General features: G+C 60.8%; 1 protein-coding gene across 3 annotated transcripts in view; it reads right to left on the reverse strand.

The window, feature by feature from the left end:
* Positions 1–20,131, reverse strand: part of ADAP1 (ArfGAP with dual PH domains 1) — a 64,100-nt gene that overhangs the window by 7,611 nt on the left and 36,358 nt on the right. For 2 of the 3 annotated variants that reach the window (XM_025380920.1, XM_025380919.1), the window contains 3 exons: positions 19,091–19,173; positions 5,061–5,173; positions 3,858–4,004 (listed from right to left, as the gene is read on the reverse strand). In XM_025380920.1, the coding sequence (XP_025236705.1) occupies positions 3,858–4,004; positions 5,061–5,173; positions 19,091–19,173 (343 nt within the window). Of the gene's footprint in view, positions 1–3,857; positions 4,005–5,060; positions 5,174–19,090; positions 19,174–19,830; positions 19,931–20,131 lie in introns of those variants that run through there. The other variant, XM_025380921.1, reaches the window with a different exon arrangement.

Below are 20,131 nucleotides of genomic sequence, written 5' to 3' on the forward strand. Positions count from 1 at the left end.
GGGCTGGGCTGGGCTGGGCTGGGCTGGGCTGGGCTGAGCTAAGGGCTGGGCTGAGCTAAGGGCTGGGCTGAGCTAAGGGCTGGGCTGGGCTGGGCTGGGCTGGGCTGGGCTGGACAGCACAGGGCTGGACGGGGTCAGGGGCTGCCATCCAAGCTCACCCTGTGGCCCTGGCACTTCTGGGGCCTGGGCCAGCCTGCCTTCCTTTCAGATGGTGCTATTTTTATGAAGATCCTTATTTTGTAGCTCATGGAAGTCTTGGGGTGACGGGGGAAGGGAGGCTCATCTGTTTATAAACACTCTTGGAGCTGTGCCCCCTACCAAGAGTGCTGTGGCAGAGGGCAGAACTGCTGTCCAGGGAGCTGCCCTGGTCCTCTGGAGAGCGTGGAGCGGGCCAGCAGCCTAGAACAGAGGGCCCATGGCCCAGGCCTGGCACCCAGCCCCACGTCAGGTGCCCTTGGGGTCCGTCCAGACCTCAGCCTGGCTGTCCCCTGCCCCCAGACCCAGCGGCCCTCCTGGGGTCTGCCCAGACCCTTGGCCCCATGACCTTGTACCCTGAGCCCCGGGGCCCCTGTCCAGGCTATAGACTGGAGCTTCTGACCTCTGGAAAGGTGCCCATCTCCACTCTTGGCTCCACCCTCTCCTGGCCAGGAAGAACTAGGGAGCCCCATCCCTCTTCCCTTCTCTCATGTCCCCTTAGGCTTCTCCCCCAGCCCCTTTGGCCTTGAGTTTCGTCCCGCAGGCAAAGCCCCCAGCACTGGACCAATCCAGCCACAGCTTCTCCAGCTGACACCTGGTCCAGCACCAGCTGGAGGATGGTACAGCCCCAGTCTCCTCCTGCAGCAGTGGGATTGCCCCAGTCTCCTCCTGCAGCAGTGGGATTGCCCCACCCTCTTCCAGTGGCCCCACCCAGCAAAGCCCCGCCCACCCCAAGACTGCCCCGCCCTCTTCCAGTGGCCCCACCCAGCAAAGCCCCACCCACCCCAAGACTGCCCCTCATAGGCCTCCCGCCCTGCTTTCTCCTGTGGCCCTTCCTCCTAGGCCACGCCCACCAGCCACACCCACACCACCCAACCAGCCTCCCCTCCTTCCCCCTCCCACCCCGTTCCTCCGGCCCGCCCCATCCCATTTGGCCCCGCCCTCCCTCCAGCTAGAGGAAGCTGAACCTGTCCACACCGCGCTGCCCCAAAGGCCTTGGGAATTCACCACTCCAGGTCCCCCAGGAAATGGAGGGCGCTCTAAGCAGGAGAACTGGTTGGAAGCTCGCCCCTTGTCCCCCAGCAGGACATGGAGCCGGCTCTCGGGGGCTCTGGGCAGACGGGACATGGCTGGTGCACTCCAGGGAGCTCTGTGACCCTGCAAGCTGCAGCCCGAACTCCCTCAGCTCCCACCGCTGGGGGCCAAGCGCCTCTGCCTGGGCGGGGGGATTTATCTTCGGAGGATCTGACCTGCCCAGATTCCAGGATATCTGGGAAAGATTTCTCACAGGGAACACAGCAGATCAGACCGGCAGCAACTTAGAAGACAAAAACATTTTTCAGGAATAAGCAAGCTTCAAAAATTAGTATTAGTAAGATACCACAATCAAACCAAAAACAGCGTTTCAAAAAGGAATATTCAGCTAGGTACGGTGGCTCACCCCTGTAATCCCAGCGCTTTGGGAGGTTGAGGTCAGGAGTTGGACACCAGCCTGACCAACATGATGAAACCCCGTCTCTACTAAAAATACAAAGATTGCAACTGGACGCGGTGGCTCACACCTGTAATCCCGGCACTTTGGGAGGCCGAGGCAGGTGGATCACCTGAGGTCAGGAGTTTGAGACCAGCCTGACCAACATGGAGAAACCCCCATCTCTACAAAAAATACAAAATTTTTGGGCGTGGTGGCACATGTCTGTAATCCCAGCTGCTCGGGAGGCTGAGGCAGGAGAATCACTTGAACCTGGGAGGCAAAGGCTGCAGTGAGCCGAGACTGCACCATTGCACTCCAGCCTGGGTGACAAGAGTGAAACTCCGCCTCAAAAATAAAAAAAAAAAAAAAATTTGCCTGGGCGTGGTGGCACGTGCCTGTAGTCCCAGCTACTCAGGAGGCTGAGGCAGGAAAATCACTTGAACCCGAGAGGCAGAGGTTGCAGTGAGCTGAGATCGCACCATTGCACTCCAGCCTGGGCAACACAGCGAGACTCAAATCTCAAAAAAAAAGAAAAAGAAATACTCCAAAAACCAAAGGTTCTCTGTAAAATTAAATACAAGAGAGCAGAAACAAAACCCTCAATACAGTGTTGGAGACAAAGTTGAAGAAATCTCCCAGACAGCAGAAGCAAAATGAGCCAGCTTAAGAGTGCCAACATCTCCATCATAACAGGAGTTTCAGAAAATGAGAACAGGGAAAGTGGAAGGAGGAAATTATTAGATAAGAAAGCAATCCCTGACCTCGTGGAAACCAGTAACTGGACTCGAAATGCCACCCTGGGCCTGTACCCAGCACAGCAAAAGACGAGGGACTCTTGCCAACACACGCACGGCATCGGAGAATTTCAAAACCCCACAACAAACGCACCGGGAGGGAAGAATCAGTGCAGAGCCTTCAGAACTAGCAGGAAAATTAACTCCAACCTAGAATTCTATATCTAGCCACAGTCTAAGCCAAGCAGGAGGCAGAACGTTCCAAGGTGCCAGGTGACAGGCCACTTTCCTTCCAAGCACATCACTTCTACCAAAAGGAACAAGTAAACTAAAAAGATGTGGGACCGGGCGAGATGAGCCTGCAGGAGCGAGATCTCCATGCCATGGGAGTCACGGGCTCCCAGTGCCCAACTGCCTCCAGAGAAAAGTCTGCAGACAGCCTACGGCAGCACACCGTCAACTGTGGCAGAGAACACAACTGCTTGCTGTGGGAAAAGTGATCGCAGCGTGCTCCGTCTGAGGTATCCAACGTCAGCCCCGTAACAACCCCAGGTGCAGACACCAGGAGAGCACGGTGGGCAGGGGACGGGGACGGGGACGGGCACGTGGTAGGGCATGGAAAGAGCTGGAACCTCTACTTCCTCGTGGGAAGTTGTCAGATGGTGCCTAAAATGGGTAAATTTGCAGCAACACCAGCAGGTTATTTTTGGATACGGGGACAAATTCCCAACGGGGGTTAGGAGGGGCCTCAAACTTCTGTTTCTCAAGACTTGGGAACAATTTAGTGCTTTAGACCACGTGCACATAGACGGGTGATAAAAATAGAAACGAGAACCAATGCAACAGAGAGACTGGACCCACCGCTGGGCCCCCTGCAGCCTGGCCCAAAGACAAAAGGATAGCTTTTGTGGGAGTTTTATCTGGGTTCCCCTCAAGCCCTCCAGAAATGAGGGGTGCACCCGCCCTCCCCACCGCCACGCCAAGGGCAGCCAAAGGAACACTGCCCAAACCAGCCCCAGAGCTGGCTGCTGTCCCCTTCTCCTCCCCATAGGACCCCAGTTCCCCCAAAGGCCCCCTGTGGGCATTGTGGGGGTGGTGGATCCTCTAGCCTGAGCTGGCAGCCCCCACTGACGGGGGCAGGCTGGGTGGCCCCAGAGACAGCACGGTGATCCGGTTCCTGGGCAGCCCGGCCCCGGGAGGGAGCCTGCTTCCTGCACATGTCTCCCCCTGCTGCCCACCCGGTGCCCACCCTCCTGTGCCCACCCTCCCACACATCCAAGCACCTGCCTTCTCATGCCGCCCGGCCCGAGTGCCTGCCTTCCCACACTGTCCAAGCACCCACTGAGTGCCTGTCTTCCCACGCTGCCCAGCCCAAATGCCCGCCCTCTCATGCCACTCAGCCTGAGTGCCCGCCCTCCCGTGCTGCCCTGGCCCGAGTGCGCGCTAGCGCCCACCTTCCCATCCTCATGGTAGATGAAGATGTTGCGTGTGCTGTTGTCCTTCAGGTAGGTGACCTGCAGGCCATGGGGGTGGCCGATCTTGGCCGGCTGGAAGGTGGCGTTTAGGTGCTCAATCTTCATCACAGCCTTAGGTTCCTTGGCCTGGGAAGGGGTGGGGTCTGAGCACCTCACAGGGGCCGCCATCCAAGCTCGGGGGAGCAGGAAGGGCAGACCCTGTGGGTGCTGACGACACACCTGCTGTGCTGTGTGGCTTTGAGCAAGTTACTTAACCTCTCTGAGCCTCGGCCTCCTGGTCTGTAAGCAGAAGGTAATGGCACCTCCCTCCCAGGGGTGATGGGGACTCAATGACACTGTGTGGGTGGCTTTTGACATCAGACATTGCACCCTCCCTCCCCAGGGGCAGCCCCGGGCCCCACACGGCACGGCAGCTCCCACAGGGGCAGGCCCCAGCCACCAGCCCACCTCCAGGCAGCCCCCGACAGCAGCGTGCCACAGCTCAGGGCGGGTGCTTCCGACCATCAGCCCACGGCCCTGGGGCCACGTCGCAGAGACCCTGCCATTCTTGCCAATGTGTGTGTCCTGTCCCGAGCCAGTCTCCCCAGGGTACCTCCAGGAAAGTTGGGGGCTTTCTGGGATCCTGGCTGGCTCCAGCGGGGCCCAGTGACTAGGTTCTCCCCCTCCCATGGCTGGGCCTGAGTTCAGGGGGCCCTGCCCGGCCACCCAGGCTCCTGGAAAGCCTCAGCTGCCCCACCCTGGGAGACACGAGGGCCGGGAGACACGAGAACCGGCACACAGAGGACCAGGAGACACAGAGGACCAGGAGACACAGAGGACCGAGAGACACAAGGACCGGCACATGGAGGACCGGGAGACACAGAGGACCAGGAGACACGAGGGCCGGGAGACACAGAGGACCGGCACACAGAGGGCCGGCACACAGAGGACCGGGAGACACAGAGGACCGGGAGACAAGGACTGGCACACAGAGGACCAAGAGACACAGAGGGCCGGGAGACACAGAGGGCCGGCACACGGAGGCTTCACAGCCCATCACAGGCTGGTTCTCCTGGAGTGTCCCCATCAGGGGGGCAGCAGGAAGGGCAGCTGAGGATGGACGTGGCCACCACAGGCCCCAGTGTGGGAGGCCAGGATGCTGCCCCGGGACAGGCCCCCACCCCACCCCTGTGTCTGGCTCACGTCATTTCTGTTGAAATACTTCAGGGCACCCTCTCGTTCCGTCAGCACAAACTTCCGGCTTAAAAACTGCCCATTGTCCCGGCCACGCTTCCAGAGAAAGCCCTCGCGGTACCCTGTGGGGGAGAGGACAGGAGTCAGACCGCGACCGTGGATGGGGGAGAGGGGACACGGAGGAGACAGGGAGACGGACAGGGGAGAGGGGACATGGAGGAGGGGACATGGTGGGAGAGAGGATGTGGGGGGAGAGGGGACATGGGGTGAGGGGACACGGAGGAGACAGGGAGACAGGGGAGGGGGGACAGGGGAGAGGGGGGACAGGGGAGGGGGGACAGGGGAGAAGACACGGTGGGAGAGGGGACACGGGGGGAGATGGACGGGGGAAGACACTGGGGGAGAGGGGACATGGGGGATGTGGTTCAGTGATGATGATTAGTGAGGGGATATGACAGTGGACCAGGGCTGATGGCTGCAACCCTGGCCCGAGCCAGCCTGAGGAGGGCCTGGATGAGTGGGACATCCAACCAGCTATCCTTTACCAGCCCCCAGGGACCCCCTGCACCCTGGGTGGGCATGGCCAGAGCCACCATGGGCAGAGGCAGAGCTGGGTCCAACCACGTGCTGCCCAGGAGGACCAGGTTGGCCTCCACCCTCCTCCCTCAGCCATCCGCGACCGCTGGGTCCAGGTGGTGCCGTCCCCTCTTTTTTCAGGAAAGCTCATCTGAGGGGAGCCCAGCCCAAGCCCTCATCTCCACCTGTGGCCTCACGCACACCACACAGCCACAGAAAAGTGGACCAGGCATCCCCCTGGGAGCCTAAGCACCTGAACACACCACCTTCCATGTGTGGTTAGGACCTCACTGTGGCAGACGATCACAGGGGAGGGAGGCAGAGACATGAGGACAGGAGGGAAGGGGACGTGGCCATGGAAACTGAGGCCGGAGGGGGCCCCAGAGCCCAGGAGCACCGGGGAGATGCCAGAGGACCCGCCCCGAGCCCAGAACCAGCTCTGCCCACCCCAAGCCTCGAGCCCATGGGATCATCCTGGAGCTCTGACCGCCAGAGCTGTGGGAGAATAAACGCACGTGGCTTCACCTCACTGAGCTGCGGTCAGTGACCGACGCGCAGCCGCTCAGAAGGGCGTTCCCATCGCCCCGGTCCCGCTCCCACTTCCGCTCCCTGTCCGTGGTTCCCATCGTTGCCCGTCCTTTCTCCTGCTCTAGAACTCCGTATCCTGCAGACTCAGACGCAGGTTTTTCTATGGCCCTGGCTCTCCCACCCCAACAGCACGTGGCTTGCAGGGTCTGCGTCCTGGGCTCCGTCTGCCGGGCCTCGGGTCACGTGCAGGTCCCGCCATCGGCAGCAGCTCTGTGGCTGGGGTTGAACGCGTCCTCAGTGGGTGCTGCCTCTCCCGGGGTGACGGGGCCGTCTGCCGAGCATCCGTGGGCCTCTCCCGGGGTGACGGGGCCGTCTGCGGAGCGTCCGTGGGTCCCTCGGGGCCGTCTGCGGAGCATCCGTGGGCCTGTCTGTGGCCCCTCCCCCATTACTTCAGAGACCACTGGCTTGGGGACAGCATCCTGTCCTGCTGGCCACGTGGCCTCGGAGACCCTCGAGGGGTCATCTGAGGGCAGGGGCTGCTGACCTGTGCCACAGGGAGGCGAGGAGGCTGTGGGTTCCAGGTGGGGCTAAACAGCCACCTGCAGCAGCCACCAGGCCAGACAGAGCCTCAGCCGGCTCAGATTCCAGACACCGCCCCTCAGCCCTGACCCCCAAGCCTCCTGCTCCCCGGCGTCCCCTCCCCAGGTCAGACAGCCCCATCCCGACACCAGAGACCAGGGGCTATTTTCTCTGCTGAGATGCCATAAAATGCCTGGCATCGGGGAGGGGACAGCTGGCGCCGTCGGGGAGGGGGCCCTGGGCTGTCTTGGATGGTGCCAGACCAAGCCTGCTCCCTGCACAGCCTGGAGCTCCCTGCCTCCCAAGTCTGTACAAGACTGACTTCTGGCCGGGCGCGGTGGCTCAAGCCTGTAATCCCAGCACTTTGGGAGGCCGAGACGGGCGGATCACGAGGTCAGGAGATCGAGACCATCCTGGCTAACACGGTGAAACCCCGTCTCTATTAAGAAATACAAAAAACTAGCCGGGCGAGGTGGCGGGCGCCTATAGTCCCAGCTACTCGGGAGGCTGAGGCCGGAGAATGGCGTGAACCCGGGAGGCGGAGCTTGCAGTGAGCTGAGATCTGGCCACTGCACTCCAGCCTGGGCGGCAGAGCGAGACTCCGTCTCAAAAAAAAAAAAAAAAAAAAAAAAAAGACTGACTTCCCAGCCCCGTGCACACAGCAGCAGCCGGGAACCCCCTTCCCACGGAGGAACCCCCTTCCCACGGAGGAACCCCCTTCTTCTGCTTCTCACTGGGAGAGCGAGGCCACCAGTGTCCCTCAGGCCCAGGCAGGGTCTGCTCAGAACGCCTGTTGACTGAGCCCCTGCCCGGGCACAGCTGGGCATCCCCATGGCTCTGCCTCTGGCATCAGGACCTCTCTGGATGCAGCGCTTCGTGGCTGAGGGTGGATGCCAAGAAGTGTCCGGGGCGGCTTAGCAGCAGCAAGCCCAGCAGTGCTTCCTGGCCTGCCGCTCACGGCCTTGTATGCACCCCGGGGAGCCTCCAAGGCATGCATGTCTGTGTCACTGATGCAGACAAATTCGGGCCACCTCGCCCACGGGGGCTGGAGCTGGCTGGGTCCAGTGTGTGTGGCTCCACAGATCCCTGCCCAGGATGCAGCGGCGACTCCTTCCAGCCACCAGGCTCCGGAGGCCACAGGGTGGGGAGGCGCCCCCGCCATGCCCGCCGCGCCCAGCAGGTGGCAGCAGTGCCCCAGGAAGCGCACAGGCCACAGGGTTGGGGAAGCCACTGCCCCCTCTGCGCGCGGCGGGTCTGGTGTTCTCGGGGTCCAGACGCCAGTGCTGTCCTCCCGACAGCAGGCGCCAGGACTCCGCATTCCAGGGGTGATGACGACACAGGAGTGTATTTCAGGACGGCCCTGGCCACGATTCCGAACTCGCCCCACGCCCAGTCTGGACCTCAGGCTGAGCCTCTGCTCGCCCCAAGCCTGGCCAGCCCCTTGGCCTCACTGGGGAGGGCCAGGACCTCAGGGTCTGCAGCCCCCTGTGGACTCCACGGGTGGCACCGGCAACAGCCAATGAGACAGGGCTTCTCCCCACAGCGCAGCCCCTCACAGGGCAGCATCCTGGACAGTCGGGTGGGCTGAGGCGAGAAACGGCCATTTTCTCTTAAAGTTTAAGACTCGTGAGTCCTGGGACAGAGACCAGAGGACTCAACCAGCATTTATCAAACACCTACTGTGTGCCGGGCCCTGCTGTGAGCTGGTCCCACTGTGTGCCAGGTCTAGTCCCACCTGTGGGGAGCGGGGTCCAGTCCACACCCCATGCCCTGCTCAGAGGCCTCTCTCAGGAGCCCCCCCCCTCCGCCTACCTCAGGGCTAAGAGCAGGAAAGATTCTCAGCGTCACCACGACCCACGAGAACAGCAAAACCAAACCAGCATGCATGCACACACACACACACACACGCACACACACGCACGCGCACACACACACACGCGACGTCCGACTGCTGGCGGGGACACTGGCCCTTCCATGCTGCCCGTGGGGACATAAGGTGCCCAGTCCCTGGAAAGCAGCCAGACCGTTTCTTCCACCACAGTGAAGCGCACACATCACATGCCTCAGAGAGAAGTGAAATCCGAGGAAACAGGAACAGCCTTCACGTAAAGCCCACGCCCATTTACGAGGCTCAGTCTTTTTTTTTCCCCCCCAGGCTGGAGTGCAGGGGCACTATCACAGCTCACCGCAGCCTTGACCTTCCAGGCTCAAGTGATCCTCCAGCCTTGGCCTCCCAAGTAGCTGGGACCACAGACGCATGCCACCACACCCAGGTAAGTTTTGTATTTTTTTTGTAGAGATGGGAGCTCACTGCGTTGCCCAGGCTGGTCTCGAACTTCTGACCTCAGGTGACCCTCCTGCCTCTCCCCACACTGTGCTGGGGTTGCAGTGTGAGCCCCATGCCTGGCCCGAGACTGCTGGGTTTTGGATTTATCAGAGCTGGAACTGCACTCTAAATAGGATATGCAAAGTAGATGTAAATCACACCTCACGTATGTGATTTATATGCTAATTTTCTTGTAAACTGGGGCAGGGAAGCATGTGGCCCTGCTCTGAGTGACAGCTCACAGGTGGTGGTCCCTCTGGGTTGGGAACTGGGTCCTCATATCTCATGGTGCCTCTGGCCTTCCACAGGAACGGGTGCACCATGAAGGGGTGGCCTCTGGGCACAGGGCCAAGGCCCTGATCACTGCACCCTGACCGTCCCCGTGAAGGGCCTGGACCTGGCTTCCGGTCTTTGGGTCCTAGCAGCTCCTGCCCTCCTCCAAGAGGCAAACACTGGAGCTCACGGTGGCTCGGCAGAGCAGCGTCTCCTTGCTGGGCAAGGCCCCAGAGTTGAAGGCCTCGTCCGTGAGCCTGCACAGGGCTCCATCTCTCCCTGCCTGCTGCTTGGCTGCCTGGCCCATCCACCCACACTCTCCAACCCATTAATGCACCTTCCCCAGGTTGGTGCGTCTGGGGCCGGCAGAGGCTGAGAGCCAGCAGCCGTATCCTGCAGAGGGCTCCAGGTCCCAGCTCCACCCTGCCTGGGGCTCTCTCTCCAAACAGCCAGGACAGGCAGGCTCCCCTGCTCCCAGGGGTGAGGCCAGAGGGTGAGTGAGGGCTCCTGGGGTCAGCTCTCATCTGTTCCTGTTCTCATACAGCCCCCAGCATGGGTCCTGGCTCCCGACAGGCCTGGAGAGAACCCCTCAACTCACACACGGGCTCACAGCTTCCACAGCGCCTTCCCGCCTAGAGTGGCACATGAACGCCCCCATCCCCGCCAGGCTGCCCAGGCTGCAGGAGGCGCTACCCTCAGGGCCAGGTCAGCCCCAGGGTACCTCCTCCCCAAGCCCCAAACCCTGAGGTCCCCGCACAGGGGCCCCAAAGCCCAAGAGCAAACCCATAAGACAAACACGGTGGGAAGGGGGCAGGGATCCCACAGAGGGCCAGGAGCCGGCACCCGCCCAGGGAGGGGCAATGGGGCAACCCTACCACCTCTGGCCAGGCCCCAAACACCCATCCCCCGAGGGGCAGCCTCGTGGTCTCCAGCCAGGCCCCAAACACCCATCCCCCCCGAGGGGCAGCCCTACAGCTTCTGGCCAGGCCCCAAACACCTGTCCCCTCAAGGGCCGCCTGAGGCCTCGCGCTGCCTGCAAGGAATGACTGGTGATGTTCCCAATAATGCCCTCGTCCCGCACACCATCGTCCCCACTGTATGGACAGGGAAACCGAGGTCCCAGATCTCATGCACGGCCCCAGCCCACTCCTGGGCTCCGTCTGCCCCGTGACATTTAGGGCAATGGTCGGCCCATCCCTGCCTGGCACCACCAGGAGGGGCCATCCCGAACCACAGGGGAAACCATGGAAGCCCCCACAGGAGCACGGGGTCCGGAGCCTGGGGCAGGAAGCCCTGCATCTCAGTGAGGCCAGGGCCTGGCCCTCAGGACAACATGAGGCATTGTCCAGGCCCCTGTGAAAGGCACCATTGAGGCTGTGGCCCAAGGCGGGGCCAGCCCGGGGTGGGAGCAGCTGTCACCAAGGTCACCCCCAGGGGCAGGTGGCGGGGCAAGGCTGGCTCAGACACAAGGATAAACCCCCACATCTGGGGGAGGGGTGCGGCGCGTCCCCACGCCGTGACCTTGGCCAAGGAAGGTGGCACAGAGGGTCGGGGAGCCCGGCTGGTCCAGTGGTCTGAGGTTCACCTGGGGCCGCAGCGGCACATGCTTCCACTATGCCCTGACGCCAAGGGTTTCTCCCCCCGTCCTTTGTCATCAAAGAGCATCTCGGGGAGACACAGCGGCCACAGAGGGGCTTCCCTGCCACAGGTTACTGCACCGTGCACCTCGGGGGCATTTCCACTTCCCTCACTTCTCCTGCATTTATTTATTTTCATACGGAGTCTGTAGTCGTCCAGGCTGGAGTGCAATGGCGTGATCTCGGCTCACTGCAACCTCCGCTTCCCAGGTTCAAGCGATTCTCCTGTCTCAGCCTCCTGAGTGGCTGGAGCTACCACGCCTGGCCTATTTATGTTTTAAGACAAGGCCTCTGTGGCTCAGGCTGGAATACAGTGGTACAATCACAGTTCACTGCAGTCTTGACCTCCTGGGCTCAGACCATCCTCCCAACTCAGTCTCCCGAGTAGCTGGGACCACAGGCGCCCCCATGCCCAGCTAATTAAACTTTTTCTTGAGATGGGGTCTCCCCACGTTACCCAGGTGGTCTTGAACTCCTGGCTCAAGCAATCCTCCCACCTCAGCCTCCCAAACTGCTGCAATGACAGGCGGGAGCCCCGGTGCCCAGCCTTCTTTTGTATTACCTGGAATTCGTGTGCAAAGGCTGCAGGCCTTCTCCCCTTCCTGTTTACTGATTCCATTCTTTATGTCTATGTCTATTGACCTGGGGACGTGTAGCTTGCTCCCTGGGTTATAATCCCCTTATACCATCTCCCTTTTGTTGCTCAAGTTACTCCAGCTTTAGCCATTAAAAGCTCCTTCAGGCAACAGAGCGAGACTCCGTCTCAAAAAAAAAAAAAAGGCTCCTTCAGAGGCCGGGTGTGGTGGCTCATACCTATCATCTCAGCACTCTGGCAGGCCAAGGCAGGTGGTCACCTGAGGCCAGGAGTTCGAGACCATCCTGGCCAACATGATGAAACCCCGTCTCTACTAAAAATACAAAAATTAGCAGGGCTTGGTGGCGGGCACCTGTAGTCCCAGCTACTAGGGAGGCTGAGGCAGGAGAATGGCGTGAACCCGGGAGGTAGACGTTGCAGTGAGCTGAGACTGCACCATTGCACTGCAGCATGGGCAACAGAGCAGGGGAAAAAAAAAGAAAGAAAAAAAAAAACTCCTTCAGAAAAGCCCAGTGGTGCCGGGCGCAGTGGCTCGCGCCTGTAATCCCAGCACTTTGGGAGGCCGAGGCGGGCAGATCACGAGGTCAGGAGATCGAGACCATCCTGGCTAACACGGTGAAACCCTGCCTCTACTAAAAATACAAAAAATTAGCCGGGCGTGGTGGCGGGCGCCTGTAGTCCCAGCTACTCGGGAGGCTGAGGCAGGAGAATGGCCTGAACCCGGGAGGCAGGGCTTACAGTGAGCCAAGATCCTGCCACTGCACTCCAGCCTCGGCGACAGAGTAAGACTCTGTCTCAAAAATAAAAATAAAAAAAAAAGCCCAGTGGTGATCCTTCCTTTTGGGTGCCCTAACAGAGGGATAGAGTGGGGCTCCCCTTTCCTCAGCCATGGTCCCTGGGTGGCATGGCCCACATTCAGGACTCCTGGGGCTCCCGCCCTGTGAGAACAACACAGCCAAGGTGCGGGCTGTGGGCACTGGGCATGGTGCAGCCTCTGGGAGTTCCTGGTTCCGGCTCATTCCGGAGCAGGCCTGCAGTCACTCCTCTGTGTGGAGCGGGATCCGCCTGGCCCAGGCCTCACCCGGCCAACTTGGGGTTGGGGTGTGGCAGCCCCTTCCCAAGCCCCGAGCTTCCCCCTTCCTCCCGGGCTCTGCCGCGGGGACTTCTGTATTTCCCTGTGGTCCTGAGGTGCCGCCGCTGCCGTGAGAAAGTGCTCTTGTGGCAAACCCAGGGAGCAGGGCAGGAAATGCCGCCGGGAATCCCCAGTGCACTCTGCAAGGGCTTAGGGAGGCCCAGGAACTACCAACTGGCCCTGGAACCCTGTGCAGGGGACTCTGGCCACGGGGCCACCCCAGACAGGAGGACACGTCCTCTCCTGCTGCCCAGACGTGGGCTCAGGGTGGGGGCCATGGGGAGGCTCGGGGGGTCCCTGAGGTCTAACCCTGAGCACCAGACACCTGCTCCCTCATCAACCTAGCAACGGGCAGGACCTGGGATTCCAAATAGCAGCGGTCAGCTAGGTCTATGGGAGGGGTGCCCTGGAGCCCCTGAACACACAAGGAGACAGGCGTCTCACCCCCAGCCCTGTGCAGCACTCAGAGACAGCAGCCTGAGGCACAGACGGTCACTGCCTGCTGGTCCCCAGGCACCTGACCATCTGAAGCGGCCAGGCCTTAATGCCTACGGACCAGGCTGCAGGGGCAGGGTAGAGGGAAGGCTGTGAGCAGCCCTGCCCTGAGCAGGTGGGTGTCAGTAGGACCTGAGCACAGGGCCGTATGGCTCAGGCACCTCTGGGTCCCTGGGGGATCCCAGCAGCCTCCCTGCAGCCGGGGCTCTGGGGCCCGAGGCCCTCTGGCTGGCATGCCTGGCGCCTCCTGCGCAACCTAGAAGGTCCTGTGGCTCACGGATGGCTGGGCAAAGGCCTCGGTGGAGGCAGGGACAGACCCACACCCCCAAGGCCTGCAGACACCCGGGATTCTGTTCCTATAACGTTCAGGGCCCTGTGGGGAAGGGTGGGAGAAGCAGGCAAGGAGGCGGCAGCATTAGCATCCTGGGTAGCAACGGCCTTAAAGAAACAGGATGGGGCCGGGCACGGCGGCTCACGCCTGCAATCCCAGCACTTTGGGAGGCTGAGGCAGGCAGATCACGAGGTCAGGAGTTCGAGACCACCCTGGCCAACATGGTGAAACCCCATCTCTATTAAAAAAATAGAAAAATTAGTTGGGTGCCTGTAATCCCAGCTACACTGGAGGCTGAGGTAGGAGAATCACTTGAACCCAGGAGGTGGAGGTTGCAGTGAGCTGAGATCACACCACTGCACTCCAGCCTGGGCAACAGAGCTAGACTCTGTCTCAAAAAAAACAACAACAAACAAACAGGACTACAGAATAGGAATGCTGGGTTAAAGGCCTCCACGCTACCAGTGGCTGCAGCTGCCGGCCCTTTAGTGGGAGCAGAGGTGAAGGTCTGGGGTCTTATCCACTCAACGGGGGCCTCCAGAGGCCTGGGGAGCTGGCATTCAGAGGTAAGGAGGCCTCTGGAGACAAGGCTAGCACCGAAGGTCACCCACCCGCCTGGGAGAAAGGTCTGGAAGTCTCCTACTCACCCCTTTCAGTGTGGGAGAGGTTTCTCTTTCAGGGAGGGCATATCCAGACCCCACCTTCAACACCAATGACCCGGCAGTGGAGAGGAGACCCGGTGGGATAGGCGGGACCCCAGCACTCCCAGCTACCAGCCTCAGGCCTCAGCTTCCAGGACCGCCTGCAGCCTCGAAAAGTAATGCACGGGGCCCTGAGCAGGCCCTGAAGGAGCCACAGGCAGCAGCCGCTCTGGAGGGATAGGAGACTTCCCCTCGCTCGGAGGGATGGGAACCTTCCCCTCGGCTCGGGCGCTCCATACTCTCCCTGCACCTTTACACCCTTGGCCCGGTCCCACCTCCATGGCCCTCCTCTGAGCTCTCCAGCCTGGTCTGAGTGTTCCTGTGCTTAGGGAAACAGCAGCCACACGCTATGGCGCAGCCGCTGTCCACGGCCCCATGCCCTCTGCAAGAGGCTGCCACACGCCTGCCAGGTAACACCTGGCCACAGCACTCACTGCACCTTCACGAAGGGCCAGCCCTGCGCTCAAACCTGCGCACTTCACCTGTCCCACACACACCTGTGCACCTGCCCACCATCCTCACACCTGTCCAGGGGAGACAGCAGAGGGCGCAGCCCACGGGGCCTGGTCTCCACAGGCCGACCACGAGCCTGGAGCTGCAGGTGTGGCCGCCCCGCTGGGCCTGGTATGAGAAAGTGGACATTCTCTCAGCATGGCCTTCAGAGGCCAGCAGGCAAGACCAAGGCCCCAGCCTCTGACCCTGCAAGCCAGTGTGTGCCTGAAAATCTCTGCCCCAGGGGACCCTGCTGGGAGACCCCTCCCTCCCTCCAACCCATGCCCGAGGGCCCCGAGTCTACCCTGCTGGGTGGGAGGCCCCTCCCTTCCTCCGACCCCTGCCCAAAGGTCACACGGAAGGCTTTAGCTCATCTCAAATGCTCTCAAGGCACCGGGAATATCTCAGACAACAGCAAAGGCGGGAGCGGGATTCCAATGGGGCGGCCTCGGGCCTGGGGCGGAAGGCGTCTTGGGTCACCAGGGCTGTCACCACCTCCTGACCCTGAGCCCAACGACACCCGAATACACCTGCAGAACCCGCACTTACTGCCCACGAGACGCTGTCTGCCACCTGCACGCACCCCCACTTCTGGAACCCAGACCCTGATCTTCTCCAGAAGGATGAACCCAGGGGCCAGAGGCAGGCACACAACCCAGGGTGCCACGTCTCCCAAGCCACATCCCGGGCCCGACCGGTCAGAGCCGATGAGACAGGGACTTTTCCCAAAACTTCCGTGAGCCACACCTGACCTTTCCCGGCAGCCCGGGAGAGCGGGGATGTAAAACCCAAACTCGCTGAAGGAGGTGGCCACCAGGAGGGTTGGTGCCAACCCAGAGACGCAGAACTAGGAGGAGGAGATGCTGAAACCAGGGCCCAACACCACCAACTGAACCCCTAGATCAAGCTGTGCCTGAAGCCAGCCCTGTTATTCCAGCCAATCTATTTCCAGTTTTGCTCACATCCAGTTAAGTTTAGTTTTCCATCCTTTACAACCAGAGGATTCTGATACAAAAGCAGACACAAAACTCAGTCCTGTGGTCATGCCAGCCCAGCCCACGCCTGCCTCTGAAATGAAGTCACGTGCCACCTTGCTACAAATTGCTAAGATGTTTTTGCCGAGGGAAACAGAGGGGCTCTGGGGTGATTCTTTGGGGGTTTCAGGCAGGAGCAGAGCGAGGGGTGTGCTGGGCGCTGAGCAGGCCCAGGTACCCGTGTGTTCATCCCCTGACCGTTTCTTGCTCTCTCCCTCACACACACAGGGATTCTTAAGAGGAGGAAATTGCTGTCTAGGTGGACAGTAATTGAAAACGCCTGCACAGGCCGGCTGTGTGCCAAGTGGGGGTTGCGGGGTGGGGGCGCAGGAGCCGCCCTGGAGGAGGGCAGAGCCAACAGGGCCGCTGCATGAGATCCCAGCCTGACCTCGGGAGGTGCCTTGCTCAGGCCTGGGGCAGCCTCCCACTGGTCACCCCGGTCACCTCGCGCCACTGCTGGTAGAAAATCCACGGTCCTGACAGAGACCAGGGAGGCGTACGGGACGGGGCAGAGTGCCAGCTCCACCAGGGAGGGCCGGGAGGGGCTGGAGCACTGGGGGTTAGGGGCTCCTCCACCAACCCCGCCTACAACGCCAGGACTGTGTTCAGCCATTTCAGGGCCACCTCTCTTCCACATATTTTGAGACAGAGTTTTGCTCTGTCGCCCAGGCTGGAGTGCGGAGGCGCAATCTTGGCTCATTGCAACCTCCACCTTCCAGGTTCAAGCAATTCTCCTGCCTCAGCCTCCCGAGTAGCTGGGATTACAGGCACCTGCCACCATGCCCAGCTAATTTTTGTATTTTTTAGTAGAAACAGTTTTGCCACGTTGACCAGATTGGTCTCCAACTCCTGGTCTCAAGTGATCCATCCACCTGCCTCGGTCTCCCAAAGTGTTCTTTTATTCTTGGGGTAAGATTCACAAATACAATTCATCTTTTTTCTTTTTACAGACACACTCTCGCTCTGTCATCCAGGCTGGAGTGTAGTGGTGCAACCTTGGCTCACTGCAGCCTCTGCCTCCCAGGCTCAAGAGATCCTCCCACTTCAGTCTCCTAAGTAGCTGGAACCACAGATGTGCGCCAACCACGCCCAGCTAATTTTGCATTTTTTGGTAGAGTTCAGAGCAACATGGGGTTTCGCCACGTTGATCAGGCTGGTCTTGAACTCCTGAGATCAGGCGCTCTGCCCGCCTTGACCTCCATAAAGTGCTGGAACAGGCGTGCGCCAGCCAACCACGCCCAGCTAATTTTTGTATTTTTAGTAGAGACAGGGTTTCACCATGTTGGCCAGTCTGGTCTCAAACTGCTGACTGCAAGGGATCCGCCTGCCTCAGACTCCCAAAATGCTGGAACCATAGGCGTAAGCCACTGCACCCAGCTTTTTTTTTTTTTTTTTTTGTTTTGAGACAGTCTTACTCTGTCACCCAGGCTGGAGTGCAGTGGTACAAACACAGCTCACTGTAGCCTTGAACTCCTGCACATAAGGGCTGCTCCTGCCTCAGCCTCCGGAGTAGCTGGGACTACAGGTGGTGCCACCATATCCAGCTAATTTTATTTTATTTTTTTGAGATGGAGTCTCGCTCTGTCGCCCAGGCTGGAGTGCAGTGGCGCCATCTCGGCTCACTGCAAGCTCCGCCTCCCGGGTTCACGCCATTCTCCTGCCTCAGCCTCCCAAGTAGCTGGGACTACAGGCGCCCGCCACCGTACCCGACTAATTTTTGTATTTTTAGTAGGGACGGGGTTTCACTGTGTTAGCCAGGATGGCCTCAATCTCCTGACCTCGTAATCCTTCCTCCTCCGCTTCCCAAAGTGCTGGAATTACAGAAGTGAGCCACCACACCTGGCCAATTTTTTCTTTTTTTTTTTTTTTTTGAGACGGAGTCTCGTGCTGTGTCACCCAGGCTGGAGTGCAGTGGCGCGATCTCGGCTCACTGCAAGCTCCGCCTCCCAGGTTCAGGCCATTCTCCTGCCTCAGCCTCCGAGTAGCTGGGACTACAGGCGCCCGCCACCACGCCCGGCTAGTTTTTTTGTATTTTTAGTAGAGACGGGGTTTCACCATGTTAGCCAGGATGGTCTCGATCTCCTGACCTCGTGATCCGCCCGCCTCGGCCTCCCAAAGTGCTGGGATTACAGGCTTGAGCCACCGCGCCCGGCCAATTTTTTCTTTTTTTAAAGGGAGGGCATCTTACTATGTTGCCCAGGCTTGTCTGACCACCAGCGATCCTCCCCGGCCTTGGCCTTCCAAAGTGCTGGGATTACAGGTGTGAGGTGCCCAGCCTCATGTTCCACCATTCCAGGGCAGCCTCTCTCTTATACAAGGGCAGTGCTGGGGTTGAAGGTCTGGGCCCTGGGGGCTGCCTCCTCCCTGCGAGGAGCTCACGTGGCCATGCCCAGCAGCACCAAACATCCCCATCCAGCCTCTGGACCCGCCCCACCCGTGCTGAGGTTCAGAACCAGGCCCTAGGGCTAGGCTTGCCTCGGTTTCCCTGTCTGTCAACACGGTGGAGGAAGGGACACTCAGGAAGCTCCAGTGTGCAGACACACAGCTGCCCTGGGGGAAAAAAACCACTCAAGGCCCCCAGTCGCCGAACCCACCTCACACAGAGCAGCCAGCAGGAGGAAGCCGGCCCACCCGGCTGGGGGCTCCAACTCAAAGCCCCAGGGTTTAAATGAGACACAAGGAGAAGCAGGAATTGGGGGCTCCTGGGAGACGCAGCCTGAGGCTTGGCCAGCTGGGCAGCACTGGGGAGACTGAGGCTGGGGTGGGCTGGCCTCTCAGGCCCCCACAGCACTGCTTCCCAGCTCCCACCTCCATAGCCCTACCAGCCCACGAAGCTCCAAGATGCTGCCTGGATGTCTCTGCCACCCCGAGGGCCCCCAGTGGCACCCAGGCAGGCCCAGGGGAGGTGGAGGCCGCAGGCCCAGGTTGCACCCTCCACACCTGCAGCACGGTGTTGCCACACAGAGGATGCCCTCACGCCCCTCACCTGGGCCCTCGGGTCCTGCCCACACTGCTCGAGAGAGGGGTCCCTGCAGGCCACCCCGAATGGAAGCGCGTGTCCACCACCAGCAGAGGAGGGGCCAGTCACGGCCCCAGGAGGTCCCCAGGTACCCCAGTCCTTCAGGGCTGGACTGTAGACAGCTGTGAGGACCCCAAGCCCCAGTCACCCCACTCAGAGTCAGAGGACAAAACAGGTCTGAGGGGGTCCGGGGATGCAGGTTCAAACCCATGAACATGTTTACCCAGGTTAATGACTGCACGAAAGGGAGGGAAGAGATGGAAATAGGAGAGAGACGGGGAGAGGGAGCTGGGAGGCCCCGCCCCACCCGGGTGGCCTCACCTGCCGAGTAGGGCTCCTGCTTCTCAGGGTAGATGAACTCCTGGCGCTCGTACTTGGCCCGGATCCACTGCTCTCGAAGGAGCCTGCAGGGAGAGGACAGACTGAGCCACCGGGCCGAGACGGCCTCCAACCCAGCACACGCTGGTCTCTGACCCAGACCCCGGGCATCTCAAGAGGCTCTAGGGGCCGCTGGCAGACTTGGGCTGCCCCTCTGGGCACAAGGTCCTGAAAGAACTGCAGGGTCAGCCTCCTGCACTGGACGTTTCTCACTCTCTGACATTAATTTATTGGTTTCTCGTGCGTTCCGCCCCCGGAGCGTCAGGCCCCACGTTCTGACCATGCGTCCTGGTGGACAGGCTGGCTCTTCCCCTCTCCTTCCCACCTTGGCCTCAGCTGATGCCCCACAGGGCTGAGGTACAGGGGTCGAGCCAGGCCCCCCACCCTGAGTCAGATGTCCCTGGGCCCTCCCCGACCCTCCCCACGTCGTTGGACCAGATCTGGGAAGTGGCCGCAGCGCTGCCTTGCAGGTGGTTCTGAGACACAGGGCGGGGCTGTCAGGGCACCCGTCGAGGTCAGGAGGCGTTCGGGGCATCAGGAGAAACTATGGGCAAATACCCAAGAATCCAGGAAGACCCAGGATGGGAGAAGTTCCCGAGAGCAAGGCCCCCAAGGCACCCGCTGGGCCCAGACATCCCTGCCCAGAGCCACCCACCACGGCCTCCCCATCCACCGTGACTCACTCGAGTGAGGCCAATATCGTTGCAGAAACCACGACCCGCACGCAGGCTCGGTGCGGCCCCGGGGCACAGGCAGCGGCCCCAGCCTTTTCCACTCCCGGGGAATTACACGGCAAAGAACAAATAGGAACCCTCTGGCTTCCTGCTGGGCCCACGTGAACAGCCTCGGAGACAGGGCGGGAACCCCCGCCCACTGGATCTGAGGAAGCCTGGGGAGTGATGGGTGATGGGCCCCAGCTGGGTCTCTGGCCCCAGGTGTCTGAGTGTCCTGTGGGATCTGAGGGGTCTCTGGCCCCCGGCCCCA

Source organism: Theropithecus gelada, chromosome 3 (genome assembly GCF_003255815.1).
Source record: "Theropithecus gelada isolate Dixy chromosome 3, Tgel_1.0, whole genome shotgun sequence".
NCBI lineage: Eukaryota > Metazoa > Chordata > Mammalia > Primates > Cercopithecidae > Theropithecus > Theropithecus gelada.